Source organism: Alligator mississippiensis, chromosome 3 (assembly GCF_030867095.1).
Source record: "Alligator mississippiensis isolate rAllMis1 chromosome 3, rAllMis1, whole genome shotgun sequence".
NCBI lineage: Eukaryota > Metazoa > Chordata > Crocodylia > Alligatoridae > Alligator > Alligator mississippiensis.
Window position 1 is genome coordinate 275788506 of NC_081826.1, and position 23755 is coordinate 275812260.

The 23755-nt window shown below is 45.5% G+C and overlaps 1 protein-coding gene across 4 annotated transcripts in view; it reads left to right on the forward strand.

Moving 5' to 3' along the window:
- Positions 1–18247: 18247 nt before the first annotated feature.
- The window catches only part of PRKAA1 (protein kinase AMP-activated catalytic subunit alpha 1), a 31125-nt gene continuing 25617 nt past the window's right edge, over positions 18248–23755 (forward strand). The window contains exons 1-2 of one of the 4 annotated variants that reach the window (XM_019496022.2): positions 18254–18422; positions 22598–22711. Coding sequence is in view for 1 of the 4 variants with exons in the window: in XM_006277874.4 (XP_006277936.1) it covers positions 18293–18422 (130 nt within the window). In the remaining 3 variants the exon portion in view is untranslated. Of the gene's footprint in view, positions 18423–22597; positions 22712–23755 lie in introns of all 4 variants that reach the window. The other 3 variants (XM_006277874.4, XM_059725209.1, XM_019496023.2) reach the window with 3 other exon arrangements.

The following is a 23755-nucleotide window of genomic DNA, read 5'->3' on the forward strand; positions in this document are numbered from 1 at the left end:
TGTCAGGATATTTTTCTATACATTGTTTTTTAACTCAGTGGAATACAAAAGATTCCCAGATATGAGATTTCTGATATTGGGATAGTTCATTAAACAATATTCCATTGGGTAACTTCTCATCTGATCGTATTTTTATATTGAAAAAGACTTTCATCTGAGTACTGTAATTTTTGGTTTCAGAAGGCAAAGTATGTAGTCATTTTTTATAATTTATTTCTACTTTTTGATTAATTTAGAAACCTGCCTACCTATCAAGTCTGTATGTTTGGATTTTTCAGAGATACTGGAGCAATTGGTGCACAAGTTGTAAGTTAATTAACAGAAGCCAGTATGCGTAGTCCTAGAGTTCAGCCTGTAAATATAGAAAACTACAGTTTATTCCAAGCAGGTGTTCACTTAGCATGGAAATTGTTTAACATTCACATCCTGGCAAATTGCTTGTAGACTTTTTTCCAGAATGTTTTGTGTCATCAGTGAAATGTGTAGCTATTATTTTATGTTTGTAATCTTTGACTTGGATTCTGAAGGCTTGTGAGACTATTTAGTTTTAATGGGTTGCTTAGAGCAGGGGTCACCAACATTTTGGGCTACAGTGCCAAAATTTCATAGATTTCATAGACATTAGGGCTGAGTCCAGCCCCCTGCCCCAAGGGCAGGAAGTCAGCAGGGGTCATAGGATCCCAGCAAGATGAACATCCAAATGTATCTTGAAGGTGTTCGAAGTAGGTACTTGACTACCTCTGGCAGCAGTCTATTCCAAACCTTGGGGGCTCAGACAGTAAAGAAGTTCTTATGTCCAACCTGAAACGGTCTTGCGGGAGTTTATAATCGTTCGACCTTTTCATCCCTCGGGGCACTCTGGTGAACAGACTTTCCCCCAGATCCTGATGAGTACCCCTGATAAACTTGTAGGTGGCCACCAGATCACCCCTGAGCCTGCGCTTTTCCAGGCTGGTGTCCCATGGCTCTCAGCCTCTCCTCATAAGGTCTGTTTTCCTGACCTGATCATGCGTATGGCTCTCCTCTGGACTCTCTCAAGCTTCTCCACATCCTTTTCGAATTGTGAAGCCCAAAACTGGACGCAGTACTCCAGCTGCGGACTCACCAGGGCAGAGTGCAATGGGAGAATGACATCCTGGGATTTGCTTGAGAAGCATCTATGGATGCAAGCCAGTGTTTTGCTCGCTTTACTAGCTGCAGCATCACATTGATGGCTCATGTTCATCTTGTGGTCAATCATGACTCCCAAGTCCCTTTTGTCCGTACTGCTAGCCAGGGTAGCACTGCCGAGCCTATAAGCATGCTGCAGGGTTTTCTTCCCAAGGTGGAGAACCTTGCATTTTTCGGTGATAAACGTGCAGGTTCTCATCCGCCCATTTCCTGAGCTTGTCAAGGTCAGCCCAGATCACCCTCCTGTCCTCAGCTGTGCATGCTTTACCCCAAAGTTTGCTGTTGGTGAACTTGGCCAGTCCGCTTCTGATACCAGTGTCCACATCATTAATGAAGATGTTGAATAGTATAGGCCCAAGGACAGAGCCTTGAGGGACCCCCCTGGTCACAGCACACCATGACTATTGACTTCCATCAACCACCACCCTCTGGGTCCGACCACGGAGCCAATTCCCCAGCCAGCAGATCGTGGTGAGGCCGAGGCTGCAGTTAGCCAGTTTTGGTAAGAGGTGATCATGGAATACCAGGTCAAAAGCTTTTTTAAAGTCAAGATATACGACATCAATCTTTTCTCAAGGAAATAAGATTGGTCAAGCAAGACCTACCTGCAACAAACCTGTGCTGGCTATCCCTCAGGATGTTGCCATCGGCCAATCTGTTAAGAATAGCCTCCTTTATAATCTTTTCTAAGACCTTCCCTGGGATAGAGGTCAGGCTGATGGGCCTGTAGTTTGCTGGATCCACTTTCCTCCCTTTGAAGATAGGCACCACGTTGACCTTCCAATCTTTAGGCATTTCACCAGAGCACCAGGAGTTCTTGAAGATCTGTGCCAGGGGCTGAGCTATAATGCTTGCCAGCTTCTTGAGTACCCTGGAGTGTAAACTGTCAGGGCTGGCTGACATGAAGGTATCCAGCCTCTCAAGGTGTTCCTTCACGAGGTCAGCATTGATGGAAGGTAAGGAATCTCTCACCTGCGTCTTCCCGTCCCATAATGGGCAGGGGTATCCCATGGGACTGGTGAAAGACAGATGCAGAGTACCCATTTAGCAGGTTGGCTTTTTCCTGGGCATCGGTTGTCAGTTATCCTATCTGGTTTAGCAGGGGTCCAATGTTGCCCTTGCTTTTCCTTCAACTCCCCACATATCTAAAATCACCCCAACGCCTGCCCATGTCTTGACTTGGCATGCCAGACGTGGGGGAGCTGCAAGGGACACAATCCTTGTTGCTGGCAGTGGCTGCATGTATGATTCTGGGTGAATGGCAGGGGAGTGGCTGGGGTTTTTGCCCCAACTCCTTCCCTGCCACAGCGCTGCCACCATGGAGCTGGTTCTGGAGCTCCAGAGCCCAGCGGAGCTGTTTACAGCCTCCTAGCTGCCTGCCGTAGTCAGTCCTGGCTCTGGGCAGCTGTAACAGGTGGCTGGGAGGCTGCAAACAGCTGTGAGAGGCTCCTCAGCCCTGGCATCAGCTCCATGGCAGCTATGCATGTGCCTCCTGGCAGATGGCAGGGAAGGAACCAGGGTTCTGCTGCCCTAAGCCCCTTGGCCATGTGCCCAAAGGTGTGTGCACAGCTGCTGCAGCCATGGGACTAGTGCCAGGGCTGCAGAACCCCAAGCAGCTGTTTGCAGCTTCCTGGCTGCAGCTGGCCTGGGTTCTGTGCAATTGCTGGCAGAAGCTGCCCAGAGCCTGGGTCAGCTGTGGAGTGCTAAAGAAAATGACCTTGTGCGCCATGTTCTGGCACGTGCTAGGGTTGCTGATCCCTGGTCTAGAGTTTTTCCACTGTATTTTAGTGCGGTAATATACTGTTCAACAGTGTGTTACCACAAAATAGATTAGCTTAATTTCTTTGTTCAGAGGGTCATCATGTGTTAGGCAGAAGACATAGAATCATAAAAAATTAGGATTGGAAGGGACCTCAGGAGGTCATCTAGCCCACCCCCCTGCTCAAAGCAGGACATGTTCACCTCTGGAGAGCATGGCTAAGTCTCGTCTTCGCTACTTAACACTTTTTTTTAATCCCAACACACAATAGTGGGGCTGGGCTACCTGGATAGATGTTCTCCATAGGCAATAAAACCAGCACTGGGTTCAGAGGTATGTGAGTATGAGCCCTTAGGAGACTGCTGTCTCATGTCATCAGGCATGGAAACCACCATGTTACATCTATGGGTTACTTTGCAAATTGAGTGGTTATTTCCTGTATTGGTCTGTAGGTTGTGGGAGGGGTAGTTGAGACAGATTTAAGAGGGCTATAGGCTCTGCATCTGGCCCTCAGAAGATTAGGTCACCTAGTTGTGCATTGTTGGCAAACTTGAGAGACATAAAAGATGTTGCTGTATGGTGAGGGTTTACAGCAGTGATTGTCAGCCAGGGTGCTGCAGGACCTTGGGGTGACATACAATATTAGTACTCAGGTGTGCAAACATGATTCACAAGATAAACATTTCAAATATAAATTATAGTGGGAAAAACATTCTGACCCATGTGGACCTGTTGAGGTCTTTGCAACAGAAGAATTGTTTTGTTATTTTTCTGTAGCCAAGGAACATGTAAATGGTAAGAGATGGCCTTTTCTGAGGAATGCCTTGAGTCTAAAAAGCTTGAGAACCATTAGTTAGAGCAGTAGTTCCCAACCTCTTTTTTTTTTTTTTTTTCTACGCCCTGTTGCTGGGAGCAGAGTGCGGTGGGGGTGGGGGAGCTCCTGGCACGCAGCACCGCTTGTCTTTTCTGTATGGTGCTGCTGGCATTGCCCCTGTGACCCTCATTTGGATTGCGACCTGGGGTTGGGAACTGCTGGGTTAGAGGATTGTAGTCTATGGCAGGGATCTGACACCCTTGGGTGAGGGAGGTGAAGGAAGTTGAAAAAAGCAACTGGCGGTGTTGAAGTGATGTAGCAGTTATTGTCCAGGAAATACGCTTGAGGCAAGGATTTTTGTGGGTGGTCATCTTCTGTTGGATCAACTGCATGGTTGATAGCAATTCGATTAGCTCTTGAACTCAATGCATTCTTCAGGTTGCATTTGAAAGCTTGGAAGTCTATTCCAAGCGTGCAGTTAGTTCAGTAAAGGTTATCACCCATGGTAGTCTTCATCTGAGGAAAATATCAGTTGTTTCCCAGTGCAGTAGACCTAAAACCAAGTGTTAGTGGTTTGTGTTGCTTTTGGCTTTGTTAGAAAACAATTTTCAAAAATGCAAGGTGTTGCTTCACTTGGTGCCGCAGTAGAAGAGGATATGTGGTGGATTGAGGAAGAAACCAAGCCCTCAGAGGGATGTCTCAAATCTTGAAGCAACTAAGGGCCTGTTGCAAGGTTTTACTAGCAAGTGGACATGCATCTGGGGTAGCAGGACTTCCCCTTTCTGCTAGCAACCTTCTCCCTGAGCAACAGAAACCTGATACCAGCTGGTATCCAGTATACATAGAAAAACGCCCATGTCACAGCATTGTTTGTTAGCTCATTTGATTGTTCTGGTCATTAGGGGTGTGCGAAATGGGCCACATTCGATTTGGATTCAGATTCTGCCTGAATTGGGGACAGTGATTCGATTAGTTGATTCAGATCACTGTCCCCATCCCCGATTTGATTCGGCCAAATCCAAATCTTGAAGATTCGATGCTGATTAAGAGAATCAGTGATTCAGCCATAGACTCGGCTTTAAATGTTTTTTCTACATACCTCGAGGTACCAGTGCTGACCTGGGGGCACACACGGGAGGGCTCCCCTGTGCTCTCCAACGGACCTGGAAGTGGACCGGAGGTGTGCTGGGGACCCCCCAGCTGTGTGTGCTGGGGACTCTGTCCCAGCGTTGCAGCGTTCACGAGCTGCCTGCTACCTAGAGGTATATAGAAAAACATTTACAGCTGTGTGTATGTCCGAATCTCCAAATCTTTCTGAATCTCTCTGAATCGATTCAGAGGGCTAAGATTTGATTCAGAGAGATTAAAGGGTCTCCTGATTCGATTCCAATTTGGAGCTTCGGGCACTGAATCGGGCTAAATTGAATTGGGGACTGAAGCTTCGCACAGCCATACTGGTCATAGCTTCATACAGTCCAATACTGAAATTGGCTGGAAGCCGAGCTCAGAGCCTGCATGTCCGCTCAAACCCCTTAAAAGCAGCCTGCCACTTCTTTAAAAGGTCTGCTCCCTGCTGGCACATCTGTGCTGGATTACTCCTAGAAATTATTCTGTAAGCACCTATCCTTTTATAAGGGAGGAGCGCTGCAAAAAATTCCATGGCCCTGCATAGGGGAGGAGGGAAGGTTCTTGGAGCTTAACCTCTGCTGTGTGAAACTTCCTTGCTGTTGTAGACCTTTGTGTTGTGTTGAGCCTACCCTTGTAGCTTGCATTCTAATAGCTTTAGATTTTAGCTGTGTCACTTTTAAGGTAAGCCATGTTAGCATAAGTGAGGCTAAGAGAAATAGTGTAAACCCCCCAAAACAACCAACCCTCCGCCCCTCCCCCCCCCAACAAAAAACCTGAATCAGAGGGAAGAAAAACTACTAGGAAGACTAGGCAGTCTTAGTACACCTAATTTTTATAAAGGGACTATAGGTCAGTGTATACCACCTTGATTGGGGCAACGATAGCATCTTCTTACCATCTCAGTCAAAGTTTCTCTCAAGTCATGTTGTAAGCCTTTGTTTGAGGAAATGGATAAAGGGCTCAATGCTCTGAGGTAGGTTCCTTTGGCATCATTTGCTCCTGTTTGTAGATGTAGGCTACTTACAGATGTTAACCGCCCCCCTCATTCCCCCCCCCCCTCCCCCCGGCCTCAAAACAGCACTTTATTTTAAACTCTGTGCGCTCCTGCTCTGAGACCAGCATGTGCCCAGAAGAGGCATTGTGTTAATTGGGCCTGGTTCATGTCTTTATAGATTGGGCACTTTAGTGGGGCTTTTTTGGCATGTATATTTAATAGCTGATTGAATCCATTTTAGATAAAAGTGCCAAAAAGCACCCTGAAGCGCCCTATCTATACAGATGCTGCAGAACTGGGTCAAACTAATGCACCGCTTCTTCCAGTAAAGAACTTTTTTTTTTAACATCTGTAAGCATCTGTAGTGAAGAACTAATGCAGAAATAGGCAACCCCTGGCAGGTCCCAGCACCGCAGCAGGCACTGGGGGTGGGATCAAGAGAACACAGGCAGGAAACCTGGTATTTACTGGTTAAAAAAAAAAAAAGCAACATTTGTGATTATAACTATATTAATAAGCAGGGCATCATGCCATGTACCCCCTGCCCTGGTTTTGTTTTTCTGCCATGCTGACACTCTGGCACCTTACAAGGTAGACATTGGGTTTTTTCAGCACTCTGGCTGAAAACGTTGCCTACCCTGATCTAATGCTTCTTAGAATGTGTAGTCCCTGAGTTTGAGTAAGAGCTCCCTAACAGGCTGCCCACCTATTAGTAATTCTTAAGATTTTAAGATGTAGAGATTCTAAATTATAAGACTGTATAGTTATGCCTAGATTATAAAGTATATCTAGCTATGTTGTGTTATTTTTTTATTTGTTAGTAATATTCATAGTTGGAAATTCCAATAAGGTTTGCTTATACACTCTTTCCATTGAAGGACTCATTTTGCATGAGAGCAGGGGCTGTCAAAAGAAACCCTCTGATTTCTTAATCTACTCTAGGGATCAACACTGTTCCCTAGCAAGGTAGATGTGATCTTTTTTCAGTTTTTTTTTTTTTTTTAATTAATGATGGTACAATAATCTCTACACAGAAGAAACCTATTTTGTCTGACTTTTTTTTCAAGGACGCTAGAGATGAAATCTTTTGGTGTAATAATGCACAATTGACATAGCAGTTCTTACTTTATGTGCATTCTGATGTGCTGACTATAACATTCAATATACTGTTACAACAAGAAATGCCTGGCGGTGCTGTTCTCACTACTTCTCAGCCTTCCTGATGTGAATTACATTGCACTGTAGTATCTGCTAGGAAGAGGTGAATTAGTGTCATGATCAAACAGAAGTGTTAGAGCAGAAAATCAATAATGGTTTTAACTTAACATTGAAAGAGTGGTGAAGGGGACTTTGTGCAGTACAGCATTACAGTGGTTGGGTACTTGAACAAAAAATGCATAAGGATATAATTTATGCTTGCATAATTTGAACACACTTGAAGAGATTTTCACAATCATGGAAGCAAGTTCTGTATATGGTCAGTTGATCAGAAGTAATAAGCACTCACCTTTAAGTACAAAAGGTAGTGATGCATATCATTATTTCTACTTTTTTGATTTGTCATCATCTGCAAACCCAGTCAGATATTTAATAAAGCTCTAGCAAATGAGGAAGTGTTAATCCACAATCACAATTGTCTTGCAGCTAGTTTTTGTAGGTAATAGTGAAATACTTGAAGAAATAATTATTTTTTGGCATAAGCAGCAAGGTTTTCTTGATTTTTGTTTAATTTTAAGACTTTAAGGGCACATCTGGCAGTTTCCAAGAGGAGACTGGACAGTCATCTTGCTGGGCTCACTTGACCCCAGTTGTCTTCATGCCTTGAGTGGGGAGGCTGGACCCAATGATCTGTGGGGTCCCTTCTAGCCTCTATCTAATCTATCTATCTACACAGTGCTGTATGGTCACATTGTTATTGCGACATGCTTCCTTTTGGTAACCACCCATACAGGCAACTCCCGTTTAACACAGTTTTGCTATAGCACTCATTTAAAATATTTTCACTTAATGTTTTCACTTAGTGCTCAGAGAGTTTCGCTATAACGCTTAGTGTGGGGCTGCGGCGAAGCAGCGATGGCAGTGGCAGCAAGTGAGGAGGTGAATGACAGCCAGTGGGAGCCCAGGGTAGGGCAGCAGAAGAGCGGGGTTTGCTCTTGCATGTGGTGCTGGAATGGGTGGGGAGGAGTGGTGGCAGTGAGAAGGGGATGGGGGGAGGAGGGATGCATGACCGCAGAGCCCAGGCTGGTGCCCAGGGCCAAGGCTGGCAAGGCCCAGGGCAGGGTGGCAGGAGCCCACGGGCAGGTGGGGAAGAATGATGGTGGCAGCAAGAAGGGACAGGTGGGCAAGGGGTGCGAGTGCTAGAATTTAAAATAATTCTCCTTCCACTGCAGTGCATCAAAAAAACCCCTGTCATTTAAGAGAATGTACTGGATGTTCTGTGGAACATATATTTTGAATGGAGAAAAATAAATACATTTTGTTTCACGGCCAATGTTCCTGCTAGCACTATAATACCTAAATATTCTTAGCTAGAGGGTCTTGTTCTTCCACTCAGGGTCACACCATTAGCCATTTTGGCCTAAGTGAGGAATTTCTTCTATAGGTCATATGGGCAAGGACTGTGGGGATTTTTGCTTTCCTCTGTAACATAGGCAATGGTCCTTTTCCTGGGATCTTGAGCATGTATAAACAAACTACTTCCCCTTTGTCGTAGTGGCAGGGCATTACAAGTGTGATTGTCACCCTGATTTTTCACTTATGGTATGTTACAGTGCAGGAGCGGCCAACCTGTGGCACCAGTGTGGAAAGTGGCACAGGCAACTTCTATGGCTAGGGACAGACATTACACACAAACTGGCTTAAACTTGTAACAGAACAGATGTTCAGTGTGCATAAACCAGTTTAAAAATGGTTGAAACTGGTTTGAGATGAGCCTGGTTGAATGTAGTGTCAGATGTAACTGATTTGGCTCAAACTGGTTTATGCAATGTCTGTCCCAAGCCCCTTGCTAGTTTAAGATAAACCAGACACCCCCAGCATGCTCTCTGGGCAGGGCTCTCTGCTCCATGGCAGGGTTGGCCCCTCCCCTCTGCTCCCTGGCTGGAGCTTGGCACAGACTTGCAGGCACAGAGCATCTGCCTGGCTTCTCCCCACTAAGCAAGGTTTATTCCCTCTCCCTTCTGCCTTATGCAGACACCTCAGCGTTAGCTTAGCATTAGCTAACAGTTGGCTACTGGCTAGAGTTGGTGCTGTGGGAGATGATAGAGGCAGGCAAGCTTTTTGGAGCTAATCAACAAGCAACTTAATGTCCTTCCTTAGAAAAGCTGTTTAAGGAAAGCTCTGTTAGTTAATGGAGAAGAGGCTTTGTTTTCTTAATGAGTTGCTAAACACTGAGTTATGGGTGATAAACATTCCCTGCTGAGCAGCTCAGCATGGGGAGAATAATAAAAGCATCCTGTGGTAGCTAGGCCACACCCCGCTCAGCTCTGCCTTGTGGAAGGGAGCGCCCCCTGGCTTCTAGCCTGAGCCACTGCAGCCATGTGCCTGAATTTCTGGGATGTCTGTCTGGGTTACAAACTGATTTAGCCTAGCTAGGTTAGACTAACCTGCAAAGATTTAATCAATTCAGGCTCAGGCTTTTTGAATGTCTGTCCCTAGCCTTTGTGTGGCATTCAGCATATCAAACTGGAGACAGGCAGCACAGGGTCAGATGGGGTAGGAAGCAGAAAGGTAAATTGGGCACGGAGCACAGAGCTAGGAGCAGAAAGAGCTGCAGATTAAGCAGTGGAAGGGGATCAGAGTGGCACTTGGGGAGGGTGCAGGGCTAATCTGTGGTACTCTTGATGAAAGGTTTAATACCCTGTTAAAGAGTGTTTTGGTGTTTCAGATTGTATTTCCCCGTAGTTGTAGCTGATAGTTTGCAGGGCACTGGACTGATGGTCCAGGAGGCCCCTTACAGCCCTGTTTTTCACTTAATTAGTTTCACTTAAAATTAAATGAATACACTTATTAATTTCTATTTATGTCTTAAAATGTATACCTGAACCAAGCAGTTTCATTTAATTCTTCAAGTGCTCTCATCTGAGAAAAGGGGTGCTCCCCCCTATATAACCACTGCAGCATTACACACTAAAGGGTTATCGCATGTTAACATAAATGTTTGTATTGGAAGACTGAGTTCTAAGCACTTGGCAGAATTGGCAGATGCCTTTTGTTTATGGCTTTTTGATTGAAATGATCTTATGGAAATGCTCGTCTGACTTAACCTTAACCCAGGGAGAGAGTGAAAACTGGGAATAATGCATGCTGTCCACCACTCCATCTGATTTGTATAGGAACATGATCTGTCCTCCTAACTAGGATTTTCCAAGCTAAGACTTTCCACTATTGACTTTCCTTTCCTCTTACGTTAGAGCTCAATGCAGCAGTGGGCTGAGGTACCTATAGATTTCAGTAATACTAAAAACAAATTCAGAACCTTGAGGGACAACAGTGTAGTTGAGTGTTAAAATACTACCAAATAGGCTATTTTCCATTTTATTTATTTATACTATAGATCAAGTATTAGAGGACAGTGAAATCAATCTATTAAGGATTTAACTAATATTTTTAAAGAAATATCTAATTATGTACTTGATATTAGCTGTCCAAAAGATATTATAGACCAGTTGTTTTCAAACCAGGGGGTTCTAAGGCACTCCCTTAGAAAATGCCAGCTCTTAGTTTTCACTCATTTTTTACTGCAAAAATAATACAGCAATTTTTCTACAAAGACCACAGCAAGTTAGAATTTTTTAACACTATAGATTTTTATTTGAAATTGTTGTTTTTATTTTGTAAATCATATTTGCACACCTAACAGTGCTAACATTGCGTGGCATTTCGTAGCACCCTTGAAAGGATCTCAAAGCATCCCAGAGTGCCATTGCCTCCTGGGTGAGAATGAGAGACATCTGTCATAATAATAGGCTTATTCTGTCTGTCCAGAGCACTCTGGTCTCAGCAGCTGATCGCAATGCTTACTGAAACAACCAGAGTGCTCTGGACAGACAGAATAAGGGTGGTGTTTGTTATAGTTCCTGGGGCATTTCAAACAGCTATGCAGGCAAGTCAGAGCTAGAATGAAGCATTGGGGCAAATATTTGTGCGGGCCGGGAGCGATCCGGGCCCTTTTTCGCGCCGCGGGCTGTGGCCAGCAGCCCGGGCTCGTCGGGTCGGAGAAAGCAGGCGACACACTAGAATTAGGCACGGACGCGTAATGGTTGATTCAAGATTGTTTACTTACACCGAAGATGGTCGCGGTGTAGGCTGGACAGTTTCCCAGGCAAAGCTCCGCTTAAATCCTCGTTTGAGGACTCAGACAGTATTCGGATCACTCCCACGGAGTTGTCGAGGCTCCGTGGATCCTTTTTGCGTGCAGGGAAGAGGGATACGTCGAGGATTGCGCTCGGCAATGGGGAGAGGCAAGAAGCTGATCAGACCCCTGTTGCCTTCTTTGAATACGCTGGGTCCAATAGGCTCCGCAGCGCTTAGAGATCTTCACAAGACGTGAAGTCTCCTCCTCCTGGTGTTCGTGGAGTCCTCCAACTTGGGCGGAAACCACTCAAGCCTCTTATACGGCTAGCAAGCCAATCGCTAGCTGCTGCGTGTGAATAATTTAACTTAAGCCAATAATGGGGCTCGAATTAGAATACAAATGGCAGGAACTCCTTGCAATGTGCATTTCTTAGCTGCAAAGAAGAAATGCACACTGCAAAGAAAGCTTCAAAACGGCGGGAAAATAATTCAGTGGTGCCGAAGTACACACAAAACAAAAATCACACCCTTGGGTTGTGACAATATTTTGTGGGCTTCAGCTAGTATTTGATTATTACTACCTTGTTCTCATTGTGTTCATTAGCTCTACTATTGGGTGTTAAAAGATACCAGTTTATTTAAAACTAGCTGAAACTTACAAAACATTTGGGATTATATTTTTATTGCAAAACTATTTCTTTAAATACAGGATTTTTGGTTCTCCTTTGACTGAATACTTCAACACAATCAAAACTTCTCACCCCCTGAAAGGCTACGTAAAGCTGCCCATGTGTAAACGCAGGCTTATGAATATAAATACATATTTTGTCAAAAGTCTGACCTTGTGACTTGTTTATAGTCATAGAATAAGAGGGCCCTTATACACATGAGGAAATTGCCCCTTTTAGTGGTTTAATGGCCCTTTTTAATTGCCTATCTGCTGGCACCCCACCCAGGCAGTCCCAGGGGCACTGCTGCTGCAGAGGGAAGTACCAAGGCCCCCTGCAGCTCAGCACCTGCCAGCAGCAAACCCTCTCTGCCATGGGAGAGGTGGGCAGGCTCCGGGGGTAGGGAGACAAAAAAAGGATTGGGTCCCTCCCTCACCACTTTTTTTTGTTTTCCTTTGGCAGAGACTGCTCGCTCCGCAGCGAGGGGACCTGGCACTTAATTCTAGCTCTGACTTGCCTGCATAGCTGTTTGAAATGCCTCAGGATCTATAATAATAACACACATTCTGTCTGTTCAGAGCACACTGCTTGTTTCAGTAAGCATTGTGATTGGTTGCTGAGACAACCAATCAGTGTTCCAGACACACAGAATAAGCCTGTTTATAGATTGTGAACTTGGGAAGTACAATTTTAAAACATCAGAATTTCCTACAGAATGGAAATTCCGTTCTCCAATCAATATTAATTATATAATATTCTCCATTTAATAATAATCTATAGAATCAATTGCATCAGCAATGATACAGTCAGCAACATAATTATAATGCATGTGCCAAGCAAGTTTTCAACTTTGACTTTTAAGCATCTATATTTATCATCTTTACATTATTTTTATATTTATCATGTGGGCGCCAATGACATGGCTCGGAGTCCTCCCAGCCGGGTCATGAGGCGCTACAGGGTTTTGGGAGTGGGGCTGAAGGGGTTGGGGGTGCAGGTGGTGTTTTCCTCAATCCTTCTGGTTTCGGGCTACGGGCTGAGGAGGGAGAGGAGGATCCCAGGTAGTGAACCAAAGACCGCGGCGCTGGTGTCATCGCGAAGGCTTTGGCTTCCATGACCACAGCCCACTCTTTGGTGAGAGAGGCAGTGAGCTCCTGGGAAGGGACGACCTCCACCTCTCCACTGGGGAGGAGGCTCTTCTCATCTATACAGGCTGACCTGCTCCACTGGGCTTTAAACTAAGCCTGCTGGGGGATGGGGGGACTACCTCCACTGCTGGCCTGCTGACCAACCCTTGCAAAGCCAGTGGGCCAAGACACTTAAGGGAGCCCACCCCTGACCCAGCCCTAGAGCAAGCTGCGGGCAAGGCAAGGGCCCCCAACGGGACACTTACATGCCTGTACACCAATGCCAGGAGCTTGGGGAATAAACAGGAGGAACTTGTCCTCCTGCTTAACGCAAATAATTATGATGTCATAGAGATAATGGAGAACTGGTGGGACTCCACCCATGACTGGACCATGGGTATAGACAGCTATACCCTGTACAGGAGGGATTGAGTGGACAAAAGGAGTGGAGGTGTTGCTCTCTATGTCAAGGAGAAGTATGCCTCCCTACAAGCTGACATCGGCACCCAGGGTGGATGACTAGAGACCCTCTGGGTTAAAATCCATGGGGAACATGGCACAGGAGATACAATAGTGGGAGTCTACTACAGACCTCCCTCCCAGAATCAAGAGACTGACCAGGAGTTTGCCAGAGAATTGCCTGAGGCTGTATGCTCTCGGTCCCTGGTTGTCATGGGGGACTTCAACTACCTGGACATCTTGTGGGAAGAGCAGTCGGCCAAATTCGAACAGTTGCAAAGCTTCCTCACGTGCATGGATGAGCTCTATCTGACTCAAGAAGTCTATGGGCCAACAAGAAGCAAAGCTCTTGCTGGCAACCGGGGACAACCTAATCAGTGACCTAATGATTGAAGGGAAGCTGGATGATAGTGACCATGAGCTGATCACCTTCACCATCCGCTGAAAAGCTGTCAAGTCAGTCAGCAGTACAGAGGTCCTTGACTTCAGGAGGGCTGACTTTGACAAGGTCAGGAGACTTGTTGGTGAGGCCCTAAGGGACCACGGCCCCAAAGGGAGGGGAGTCCAGGAAGAGTGGTCACTCTTCAAGGGAGTGATCCTAGATGCACAAGCTAAGGATATTCTGTCTCAGAGGAAAGGCAGCAAGAGGGCACAGCAGCCCCCTTGGCTCTCCAGGGAACTGGCAGTCCTCCTGCATCTAAAAAGACAGATATACAAAGGATGGAGGATGGGATCCACCTCCAAGGAGGAATACTCTGCACTGGTCTGGACCTGCAGGGAGCAAACCAGGACAGCCAAGGCTGCCATGGAACTCCAACTAGCTACAAGTATCAACGACCATAAAAAGTCCTTTTTTAGATATGTGGGGAGTCGGAGGAAAAGCAAGGACAACGGTGGACCCCTGCTAAATCAAAAGGGAGAACTGACGACTGACACCCAGGAAAAAGCCAACTTGCTAAATGGGTACTTTGCGTCAGTCTTTCACAAGCCCCTTGGGACGCCCCTGCCCATTATGGGACAAGAACGCCTAAGCGAGGGTGGTTCCTTGCCCTCCATCAATGCTGACCTTGGGAAGGAACAGCTTGAGAGGCTGGACACCTTCAAGTCAGCCGGCTTTGACAATTTACACCCCAGAGTACTCAAGGAGCTGGCTAGCATCATAGCTCAGCCCCTGGCACAGATCTTCGAGAGCTCCTGGTGCTCTGGTGAAATGCCTAAAGGTTGGAAGAAGAACAATGTGGTGCCTATCTTCAAGAAAGGGAGGAAAGTGGATCCGGGAAACTACAGGCCCATCAGCCTGACCTCTATCCTGGGGAAGGTCTAAAAAAAATCAAGGAGGCCATTCTTAATGGTCTGGCTGATGGCGACACCCTGAGGGACAGCCAGCACGGGTTTGTTGCCGGTAGGTCATGCTTGACCGATCTCATTTCCTTTTACGACCAGGTGACCTATCACCTGGGCAAGGAGGAAGAGATTGACATCCTATATCTCTACTTTAAAAAGCCTTCGATCTGGTATCCCACGATCACCTCTTGGTAAAACTGGCCAACAGTGGCCTCGGGTCCACCATGATCCGCTGGCTGGGAAATTGGCTCCGGGGTTGGACCCAGAGGATGGTGGTTGACAGAAGTCAATTGTCATGGTGCCCTGTGACCAGTGGGGTCCCTCAAGGCTCTGTCCTTGGACCTATTTTGTTCAACCTCTTCATTAATGATGTGGACATTGGAGTCAGAAGCAGACTGGCCAAGTTTGCTGATGATGCCAAACTTTGGGGTAAAGCATCCACACCTGAGGACAGGGGTTAATCCAGGCTGACCTTGACAGGCTCAGCAAATGGGCGGATGAGAACCTGATGGTGTTTAACACCAAAAATGCACGGTTCTCCACCTTAGAAAGAAGAACCTGCAGCATGTCTCTAGGCTCAGCAGTGCTACGCTGACTAGCACTATGGACGAGAGGGACTAGGGGGGTCAGGATTGACCACAAGATGAACATGAGCCTGCAATGTGATGCTACAGCCAGTAAAGTGAGCAAAATGCTGGCTTGCATCCATAGATGCTTCTCAAGCAAATCCCAGGACATCATTCTCCCATTGTATTTAGCCTTGGTGAGACCGCAGCTGGAGTACTGTGTCCAGTTTTGGACTCCACAATTCGAAAAGGATGTGGAGAAGCTTGAGAGAGTCCAGAGGAGAGCCACGCGTGTGATCAGAGGTCAGGAATACAGACCTTAAGACGAGAAGCTGAAAGCCATGGGACTCTTCAGCCTGGAAAAGCGCAGGCTCGGGGTGATCTGGTGGCCACCTATAAGTTTATATAAGGGGTGTTCACCAGGACCTGTGGGAATGTTTGTCCACCAGAGTGCCCCAAAGGATGACAAGGTCGAATGGTTATAAACTCCTGCAAGACCATTATAGGCTGGACATAAGGAAGAACTTCTTTACTGTCCGAGCCCCCAAGGTCTGGAATGGCCTGCCGCCGGAGGTGGTTCAAGCACCTACTTTGAATGTCTTCAAGAGAAACCTGGATGTTTTTCTTGTTGGGATCCTATGACCCCAGCTGACTTCCTGTCCCTGGGGCAGGGGGCTGGACTCGATGATCTTCTGAGGTCCCTTCCAGCCCTAATGTCTGTGAAGTCTATGAAATCATTTTCTAAATCTTCATTGTCTATATTCAGCACACAACTTTTATGCTGGCACAAAGGCCTTTAGCTCATATAGCATATTTATTTGGGGAACTGCATCTTCTGAGGCAGTTTCTGAGGTAGCTGGGGTTTATACCTTTTATGGCTTTGTAGATAATCATTTATGTTCCTTTGACAACTTAATATAAAATGGTCCATAGCACCCAAATTTATTTTTTCCCTTTCTTTCTCAATTTCCCTGTACTTATTCAGCCCCAGACTTGGCCATTCTTATAATGACTGGCAATTTACTCCTGAAACAGTCCAATTTAAATCATTAGAAATGGCAGAATACAGAAGGTGGGAAATTGAAGCTGGGAAAAGACTTGCATATGGCATCATATGCAAAAAAAAAAAAGAGGAAGTGATGTAATATCTGGGTTCAGAACTGTGCTTCCTCCTCTTCTGCAAGCAGTGTTGATGCAATGAGTGAGTCAGCAAGGTTAAGCTAGAAAATATTATAGGATTTGGAGGAGCAAGAGATGAAATGCAGGCAGTTATTTGCGTGTTTTTTTCTTATTCCCACAAAAGAACCTGGACTGCTTGAGTTACCCCCAAGACTCCTAAAAATTGTGTAAAATTTCCCAAATGATTTTAAATGTTGAGGGAAAGGTTTGCAAGGATAATCAGATGAAAGACTGATTTTAGAGGTCTTAGTATAAAATGCAGCTAACTTGACAGGTTTATTGTATGTCAGTTTGTTTTATGCCTTAGGCTCCTAATTTGTTTCACTTTGCATTATTGTTTTATTTTCCCTCATATAATGTGTAGATGTTTATATATCTATAATGCCTTCAGCGGTTTTGCTGCCAGTTCTTTATGTGCTGTCTCAACATTTAGTGCTGTGGATAAGACTTCTCATATTTGAACTCCGGAGGAAATGCATGATCAGGAGAACCTTAGTGACTCTCTCCTGTCCCCCTTTTGGCCTTGACAACTTGTTGGTTGACCTGAAGTTTGTTTGAAGCTCACCTCTTATCTTGGATGGCTCCTAAGAGTGTAAAACAGGGAAAAGACATTATGTGATACTTACAGCTCAAATGTGGCCGAGACACAGGCTACCACACTTAATCTCCCTGGCTGCCCTTCTGTTCAAACATGGCCCTAACACTGAAATTTGACTTTAAAAAAAAGTCACTGCATCACTGTCACAGGCCAGCTAGGCTCCTGGAAAACTGTGAGTTTGACTGGATTCAGTGGCAGTGGGAGTCCCATTGCTAGGAGTGTACAACCCAGGCTTTGTATTATGTCCAAGAAGTAGCGCGTGTCCTCCTTGCGGGTTTCTATTCTAAATTGTGAGTTCCCAAGCCTCCTTGTGCAGGTGCTACCACGGAGGTGGCAGGGTAGGTTCCTGCCTTGTAGCTTGTCCAAAATGTGTTTGGTGGGGTGTGGAGTGGAGGCTACAGATACACACGCATACTTTGGGCAGGGCACTTGCTTGGTCTAAGCTGAAGTGAGCAGCAGTCAAGGAAAGCGTGGGCGGGTCGGTGGCTTTCTAATGTAATAAAAGGCTTAGTCTATGCGTCTGTCCATAATACTTCTGGTCAACTTTGCATGCGCCCCCCCCGAAGGCAGGCGGTGATTGGCTGAGCAGCCCAGGCTGCACAGGCCCAAGTTTGCGTGGCTACCGGGGAAGCTTGCTGGTGCGGAACATGCCCTGGCTGCCGAGTAGCGGGGCTTCCCCCTCCTCCCGGACTGAGGGGGGGATCACTGTAGTGGTGTCGCCTGCCCCACCAGAACAGCTGGCAGGGAGGGAGAAGCGGCGGGCAGGGAGGCGGATGCGGGCCAGGCGGACCCGGAGCAGCAAGGGGGATGAGTGGGGTCGGACCCGAAGCGGCGGGGGGAGCAGGGCACACATTTCTGTGTCCACACCACGCCATTTCTATAAAGACGCACGGCGCGCCACGTGCACCGGGCAGACTCCGACCCTGCGCCCACCCGGGCGCTGGAGCCGACTCCTCCCCCTGCGCCCCTCCCCCTGGGGCCGAGCTCGTCCGCAGCCCCCAGCCCCAATGGTCCGTCCCTGCCCCCGCGCAGGTGGACGGTTCTACACTATCCCTCCCTCCCAGCACCAAATGGTTCCTCCCGGGGGAGCGCCCAGGGCTGGAAGCACCGCGCTCACTTCCGGGTTCCGGCTCTGGGGGGCGGGCACTGCGGCTGCTGCTCCCCGCCCCTGCCCCCGCCCGCGCCGGCGCTATGCGCAGACTCGGCTCCTGGCTCAAGATGGCGGCGGCGGATAAACAGAAGCACGAGCACGGGCGGGTGAAGATTGGCCACTACATCTTGGGCGACACGCTGGGTGTCGGCACCTTCGGCAAGGTCAAGGGTGAGGCCTGGGCCGCTCGCGGGGCGGGGCGGGGCGGGGGTCGTGCTTTCCCGCCCCCCAGGTGGGGGCTGGGCCGGGCCTGTGCGGGGGGCCCGGCTCTCACTGCGACCTGGGGTCCCGGGGAGGCTGCAAGAGTGAGGTGTGCGGTGGGGGCTGGGTCCCGGCACCAGCGCCGCACGTGGGAGCGGTGCGCAGGGGGAGCTCAGGGCAGTGGGCTGCGAGGCGCTGGGTGTCGGGGACAGCTCTTGGCGCAGGGTTGATCTTTGCCCTGGGCAGGGCGGGCGTGGGTACGGGCTTCCCGCTTCAGCGTTATAGCACACAAAAGTAATACAAGAAGAGCCGGCAGGCGTCTTTAGGCGTGATATCTTTTATTAAACCAACTAAATAGCTGGGGGAAAGCTCTCTGCAAGCTTTGGGGCACAAGCCCCTTTTTCAGGCAGTGGGAGACCAGACGAGCCAAGGTTTTCTGGAGCTGGAGCAGTAGAGCACACCGGCTGTGCAAGCGGTCCCTGGGATGTTGCAAACATTTGCAGGAACCAAATGTTGAACCTAATGGTTTGTCAGTGGGTGGTTCCTCCTGTTTTATGGCAGGAAATAACCCCTCTCCGGAGGCGAAATGGCTTGATTTCACTTTCCTGAAATCAGAAGAAAACCTACTTGCTGACGACTGGCATTGCACATGCAGTTACTAGTGACTGTGCTGCACTTGCATTAACATTTTTCTGAGTTAGGCAAGGCAAATACCACATTTAATAAACATAGTCTTTGCATGTAATATTTTGAGGTTTCTTGCCACTGAAATGAGATGCTCAAAAGGCTTTTTGCATTTCGTAGTTTTGTTTGCACCAGCACTGATACTTGGCATCCATCCAAGATGGGTAGGTTTTTTCACTCTAAGTGGGAAAAATAGGAATGGAAAAGTTTTGAAGTTCTTAAGATCATGCTGAGGGTTAGTGGCAGTCATACTCCACCTCAAATAAGGCTCTAGATTGTAAATCTGCTAGACAGGTCTGTGGCATGCTTGTTAAAATAAATATGGGCCTTTTTTAAATACTAGGGGCTTCTAAGGGAAGGTTTGCTTTTTAAATTGACCACTGGACTGTTGCAGAACTGAACCATAACCCAAGCACTATTTGCTTTTCTTCTTAAACAGTCAATGTTGACTTTGGTGTGTGTGGGGGAAAATTCCAAGCATGGCTAGGGAAACAAAAAAGACATCCAGAATGTAGTGAAGTTGTGATTTAACCTTAGTATTTTTAAGATGCTTAAAGGCAAGTATATTTGGGGAGCTTCTTGCCTTGAAATAAAAAGCACAAAAAAAGCTTAGTGTACCTGCAGACATGCCTAAGAAAGATTTCCCCCAGGGTTCAGACAGCATTGTTACGATTACACAAGCGAATGAGAGTCAGCACTTCAGGTATTGCTAGCAAACCCTGTGTCTAGCTGGCAAAAAACAAACAAACAAACTGTTGTACATATTACGGTACTCCCTTGTAATTTCTGCATTGCTAAAATTGTCGCCAGTCCTTTCTATAACGTCTGGCTGGATAAAATTAAGCTTTGAAGTTTCAAGAGACATTCAGACATCGCTTTAATTACAAGTAGTTCCTTATTGCATTGACTCTTGTTGGTGATCTTTTGTCTTGGGACATCTAGTTACCAATTCTTTGTAGTTCTGTTGAGGGCATGACATTCTGTTAGCAGGACTTCTTTTTGGTTGTTCAGCACTCTTAATTACTCTTGTTGGAGGGAGTGGTTTCCCTAAGGACAGCTTAGTTTTCTTACTTGCGGGCACCTCTAAAGGGCGTTTGACTACTTTGCTAAACTGTAAAAGGGGCATTTCCTTAAGTTTTCAAGTCAGCCTCCACAGAGAGGAATGCTTTTACTTCTGAGCTTTCTGCAGTCAAGGATGGAGAAGTATAAAAGTGAAAACCTTAAATGTTAGGCAGAAGGCAAGGTAGAGTAAGACAAAGCTTAAAATTTCCTTTGGTTGATCATTGTGGTGAGACTTCTACAGGATTCAGTATTCCCCCTCTTCCCTCCCCCCCCCCCTTCCCTTTTCCTTTTACATACGTGCTAATAGGCAGGTTTGCCTCTTCAGTTTTGGCTCTGGTTCTTTCTGCCATTTTAAAAGCTTGCATCCTAAATTGTTGATGTTTCCAATTAAAGCTTGAGAGGTAAAGCCATTCTTAAATCTCTTAATTTAATATATATTAACTATAAATAATGTGTATATGTAGTCCTAAGTAGAATTTTCATTTTTTGTACATTATCTGCTAATAATTTATATTAGTAAATAATGTAGAGAGAATTAAAAATCTACATTTTTTTTTTTCCTTTATACGTAAAACCTGGAGAGAATTATTCCCTTGGCACCCAAAGTTGCACTGGATACTTTAGTCTGTGTACAATGCACACAGGTCTCTGTCACAGTGCCCTTGACAGTAAAATATTGAGACATAGTTAGTTACTCTGCCTTCTACCTGAATTAAGATCAAAATGTTTCATGTATGTTGAAAGGAATAACAAGGTAGTGTGGAACATGAGATTACTCGGCAAAGGTGTATACTTAGAATAAAAGCATGAGGGAATATTAATATGTATGAACTCTTATTAGCTCATACTTTTTTAAGGTGTTTGTATTCTGAATTTACCTTATTGACTTGTCAAAATAAGTAGATTCAAGCTAACATGTCATGAGACAACCTTCAATCTTTTTTGTTTTTTGTTTGCCAGGTAATAGTGAGGACAGGTTTTGGCACCTGTAGGCAAAATAGTTTGATTATACAGTCTGACTCTGATTAAACCTTCTTTTTTTTTCTCTCAAGTTTGGTGTTTCTGTAAGCTTGACTTAATGGTTATGGTTACTTTGATTAAACTATTGGATCTAGATTTTTCCAGTTGAAGACTAGATTATTAAGGTTAGTCAGACAGGATACATGGGTGTGGCTGGTGCTTTTTCATTTCAAACCATTAAGTCATTACTCTAGCACTTGAAAGCTTCTTGCATATTTGAGTGTCTTTTTTACCAGTGGCTATGAATTAGCTGTCCAAAGATTGCTTGCTGTCTGCTGTGACTTGGCTTGTGATGGAAGTCCAAACTTTCGAATAGAATTTCTTTGAGGCTTGTGACCTTCTTGGGGTTGCAACACTGAGTTGGGGAACTGTCACTCTAAATGTTTCAGGAATTATAACGTTCTGGGTTTCAAGTATGTAAAGTTTATTGAGATTGGGGCATTCTGGGGGTTGCTTAAGAGATTGTCCATGCCCTGAAATTAGGAGATGTGAATTAAATAAACAATTCATCCCTAAATTTTTGGTTTGGAGATAAGGAAATTTTTGCTTTCTTAAGGTTTCATGCAGCAATATATCTGCGTTTTAACTATCAATAGCGAATACAAATCTTTACACTTTCCCTATGTAGAGTTCCTTGTATTAAAATACAGGGGTGTAGGTTGTAGCCATGTTGGTCTAAGGACATAGGCAGATAAAAGATATCAGATTCACCCAAGGAACCTTATTAGACCAACCCAAATAGTTGGAAAATTAATTATTAAGCAAGCTTTTGGGTTCAAAAACCTTTCATCAGGCTAAGGAAGTTTCAGCCCACACCAGCTGCTGAAACTTCCTTAGCCTGAGGAAGGGTTTTTGAACCCGAAAGCTTGCTTAATAATTATTTTCCAACTATTTGGATTGGTCTAATAAAAGATACCAGATTCACCCAAGGAACCTTGTCTGTCCTTGTATTAAAATAGGGGCTTGACATTTTAAATAAAATTTATAGGGAATCTGATATGGTCCTTGTCCTGGAGAATTAAGACCACTCAGTCCCAAAACCTCTATGATGAGGTGAAATTTGATTTTCTTGAAAAGTGTTTTTTATATTTAAAGGAAGAAAAATCTTCTGCTACGCTATAGCAGGGGTGGGCAATTATTTTGGACAGAGGGCCACTTACTGAGTTTTGGCAAGCCATGGAGGGCTGCATGACAGGCAGCCCAGGGCAGATTAATTTTCTAAATTTTTAGGGGCCCCGTGGGCTGGATAGAATGGCTTGGCGGGCTGCATTTTGCCCACCCCTGCACTGTAGGAAAGGTGAGCATTATCTTGTGTAGTATGTCTTCAAATAAGTTGCAGGAAGATAACAGTCCTTTTTCACTCTTTTTTTTCCCCACAGAAATATGCAGTATTATGAACTGAGATCTAGCTTTGCATTCATCACAGAAACTGAATCTGAAAGAGAGCCAACAAATCTGTTAATCATGAGTCTTGGCTATTTTGCCTCTGCCAGGTGCCTTGAACTATTACTTATTGCCAAAAGTTCTTGTAATGTTTGGATTAAGGACAGAAAATAACTTTGTTAATGAGTGTAATTGGAAACCATAGCAGTCATTTGGAGTGAACCTCAGAGAAATATTAAACTACTAAGCTTTGGTGGTGGTAGTGGTCTACTATTAATACAATGGATAGCAGTCTTTTTAGAGGTTTTATAAATGGTGAATTATGGACAAAAATATCCATTACAAAAGTGGACTCTTTGAGAGAGATCTGGGTACAGAACAAATTTCTTACTGGACTACTAAATAGTACCATCCAGTGAAAGAGTAGATTGTTAGTTGGGGAAGACTGAATGGTTTCCCTTCTTATTTAAGAAACCTGGGATATGTTTTATGCCCTGAATAAATTCAGTATTGGTAACTATACTTGGAGTACTGCAGAATGCTACTTTTCTGGGTGGGTGCCTATCTAAAATATTGAGGCAGAGTGGATAAAATCAGCTTAAAACCAATTGTCTTTTTAAATAGATGATTTGAAATCAAATGTGATTTTGGCAGTGTATAATGAGTTTATTTGCATTAAATGAAAAAAATCTAGCAGCAGTTGTCTGTTAGTGTTTATAAGAAAGATTGCTGAATTCAGGGAAGTCATTGCCTATGCACATAGAACTAGAATTTGTTAAAGTGACAAACTGTGTTTTGACAGTTGTAATTTCTGAAAACACAGGATTATTTTTTTCTGCTCCATTTTTAGTGCCGGTTTCCTTTGTATTGCTCCTCCTCCCACCTCACCCACCCCAGAGTTCCAGCCTTTTAACCTTTGGCATGTGGTTTGTCTCTTCTGGGGCACCCAATGTTTGAAACATGTAACAAGATCTTGGGAACTTTGCTATCACTCTTTACTTGGGATAGTGCAAAAATATGCTGTGCTGTACTCTACTCCACATCATGCACTTGGCATACAGTACGCATGAATGAGCAATGTTTTGGGGCTTAAGTCAGTCCTGTCTTCTGTACATGACTTTTCTGAATCACCTGAGTGAATCCATCTTTCTGTC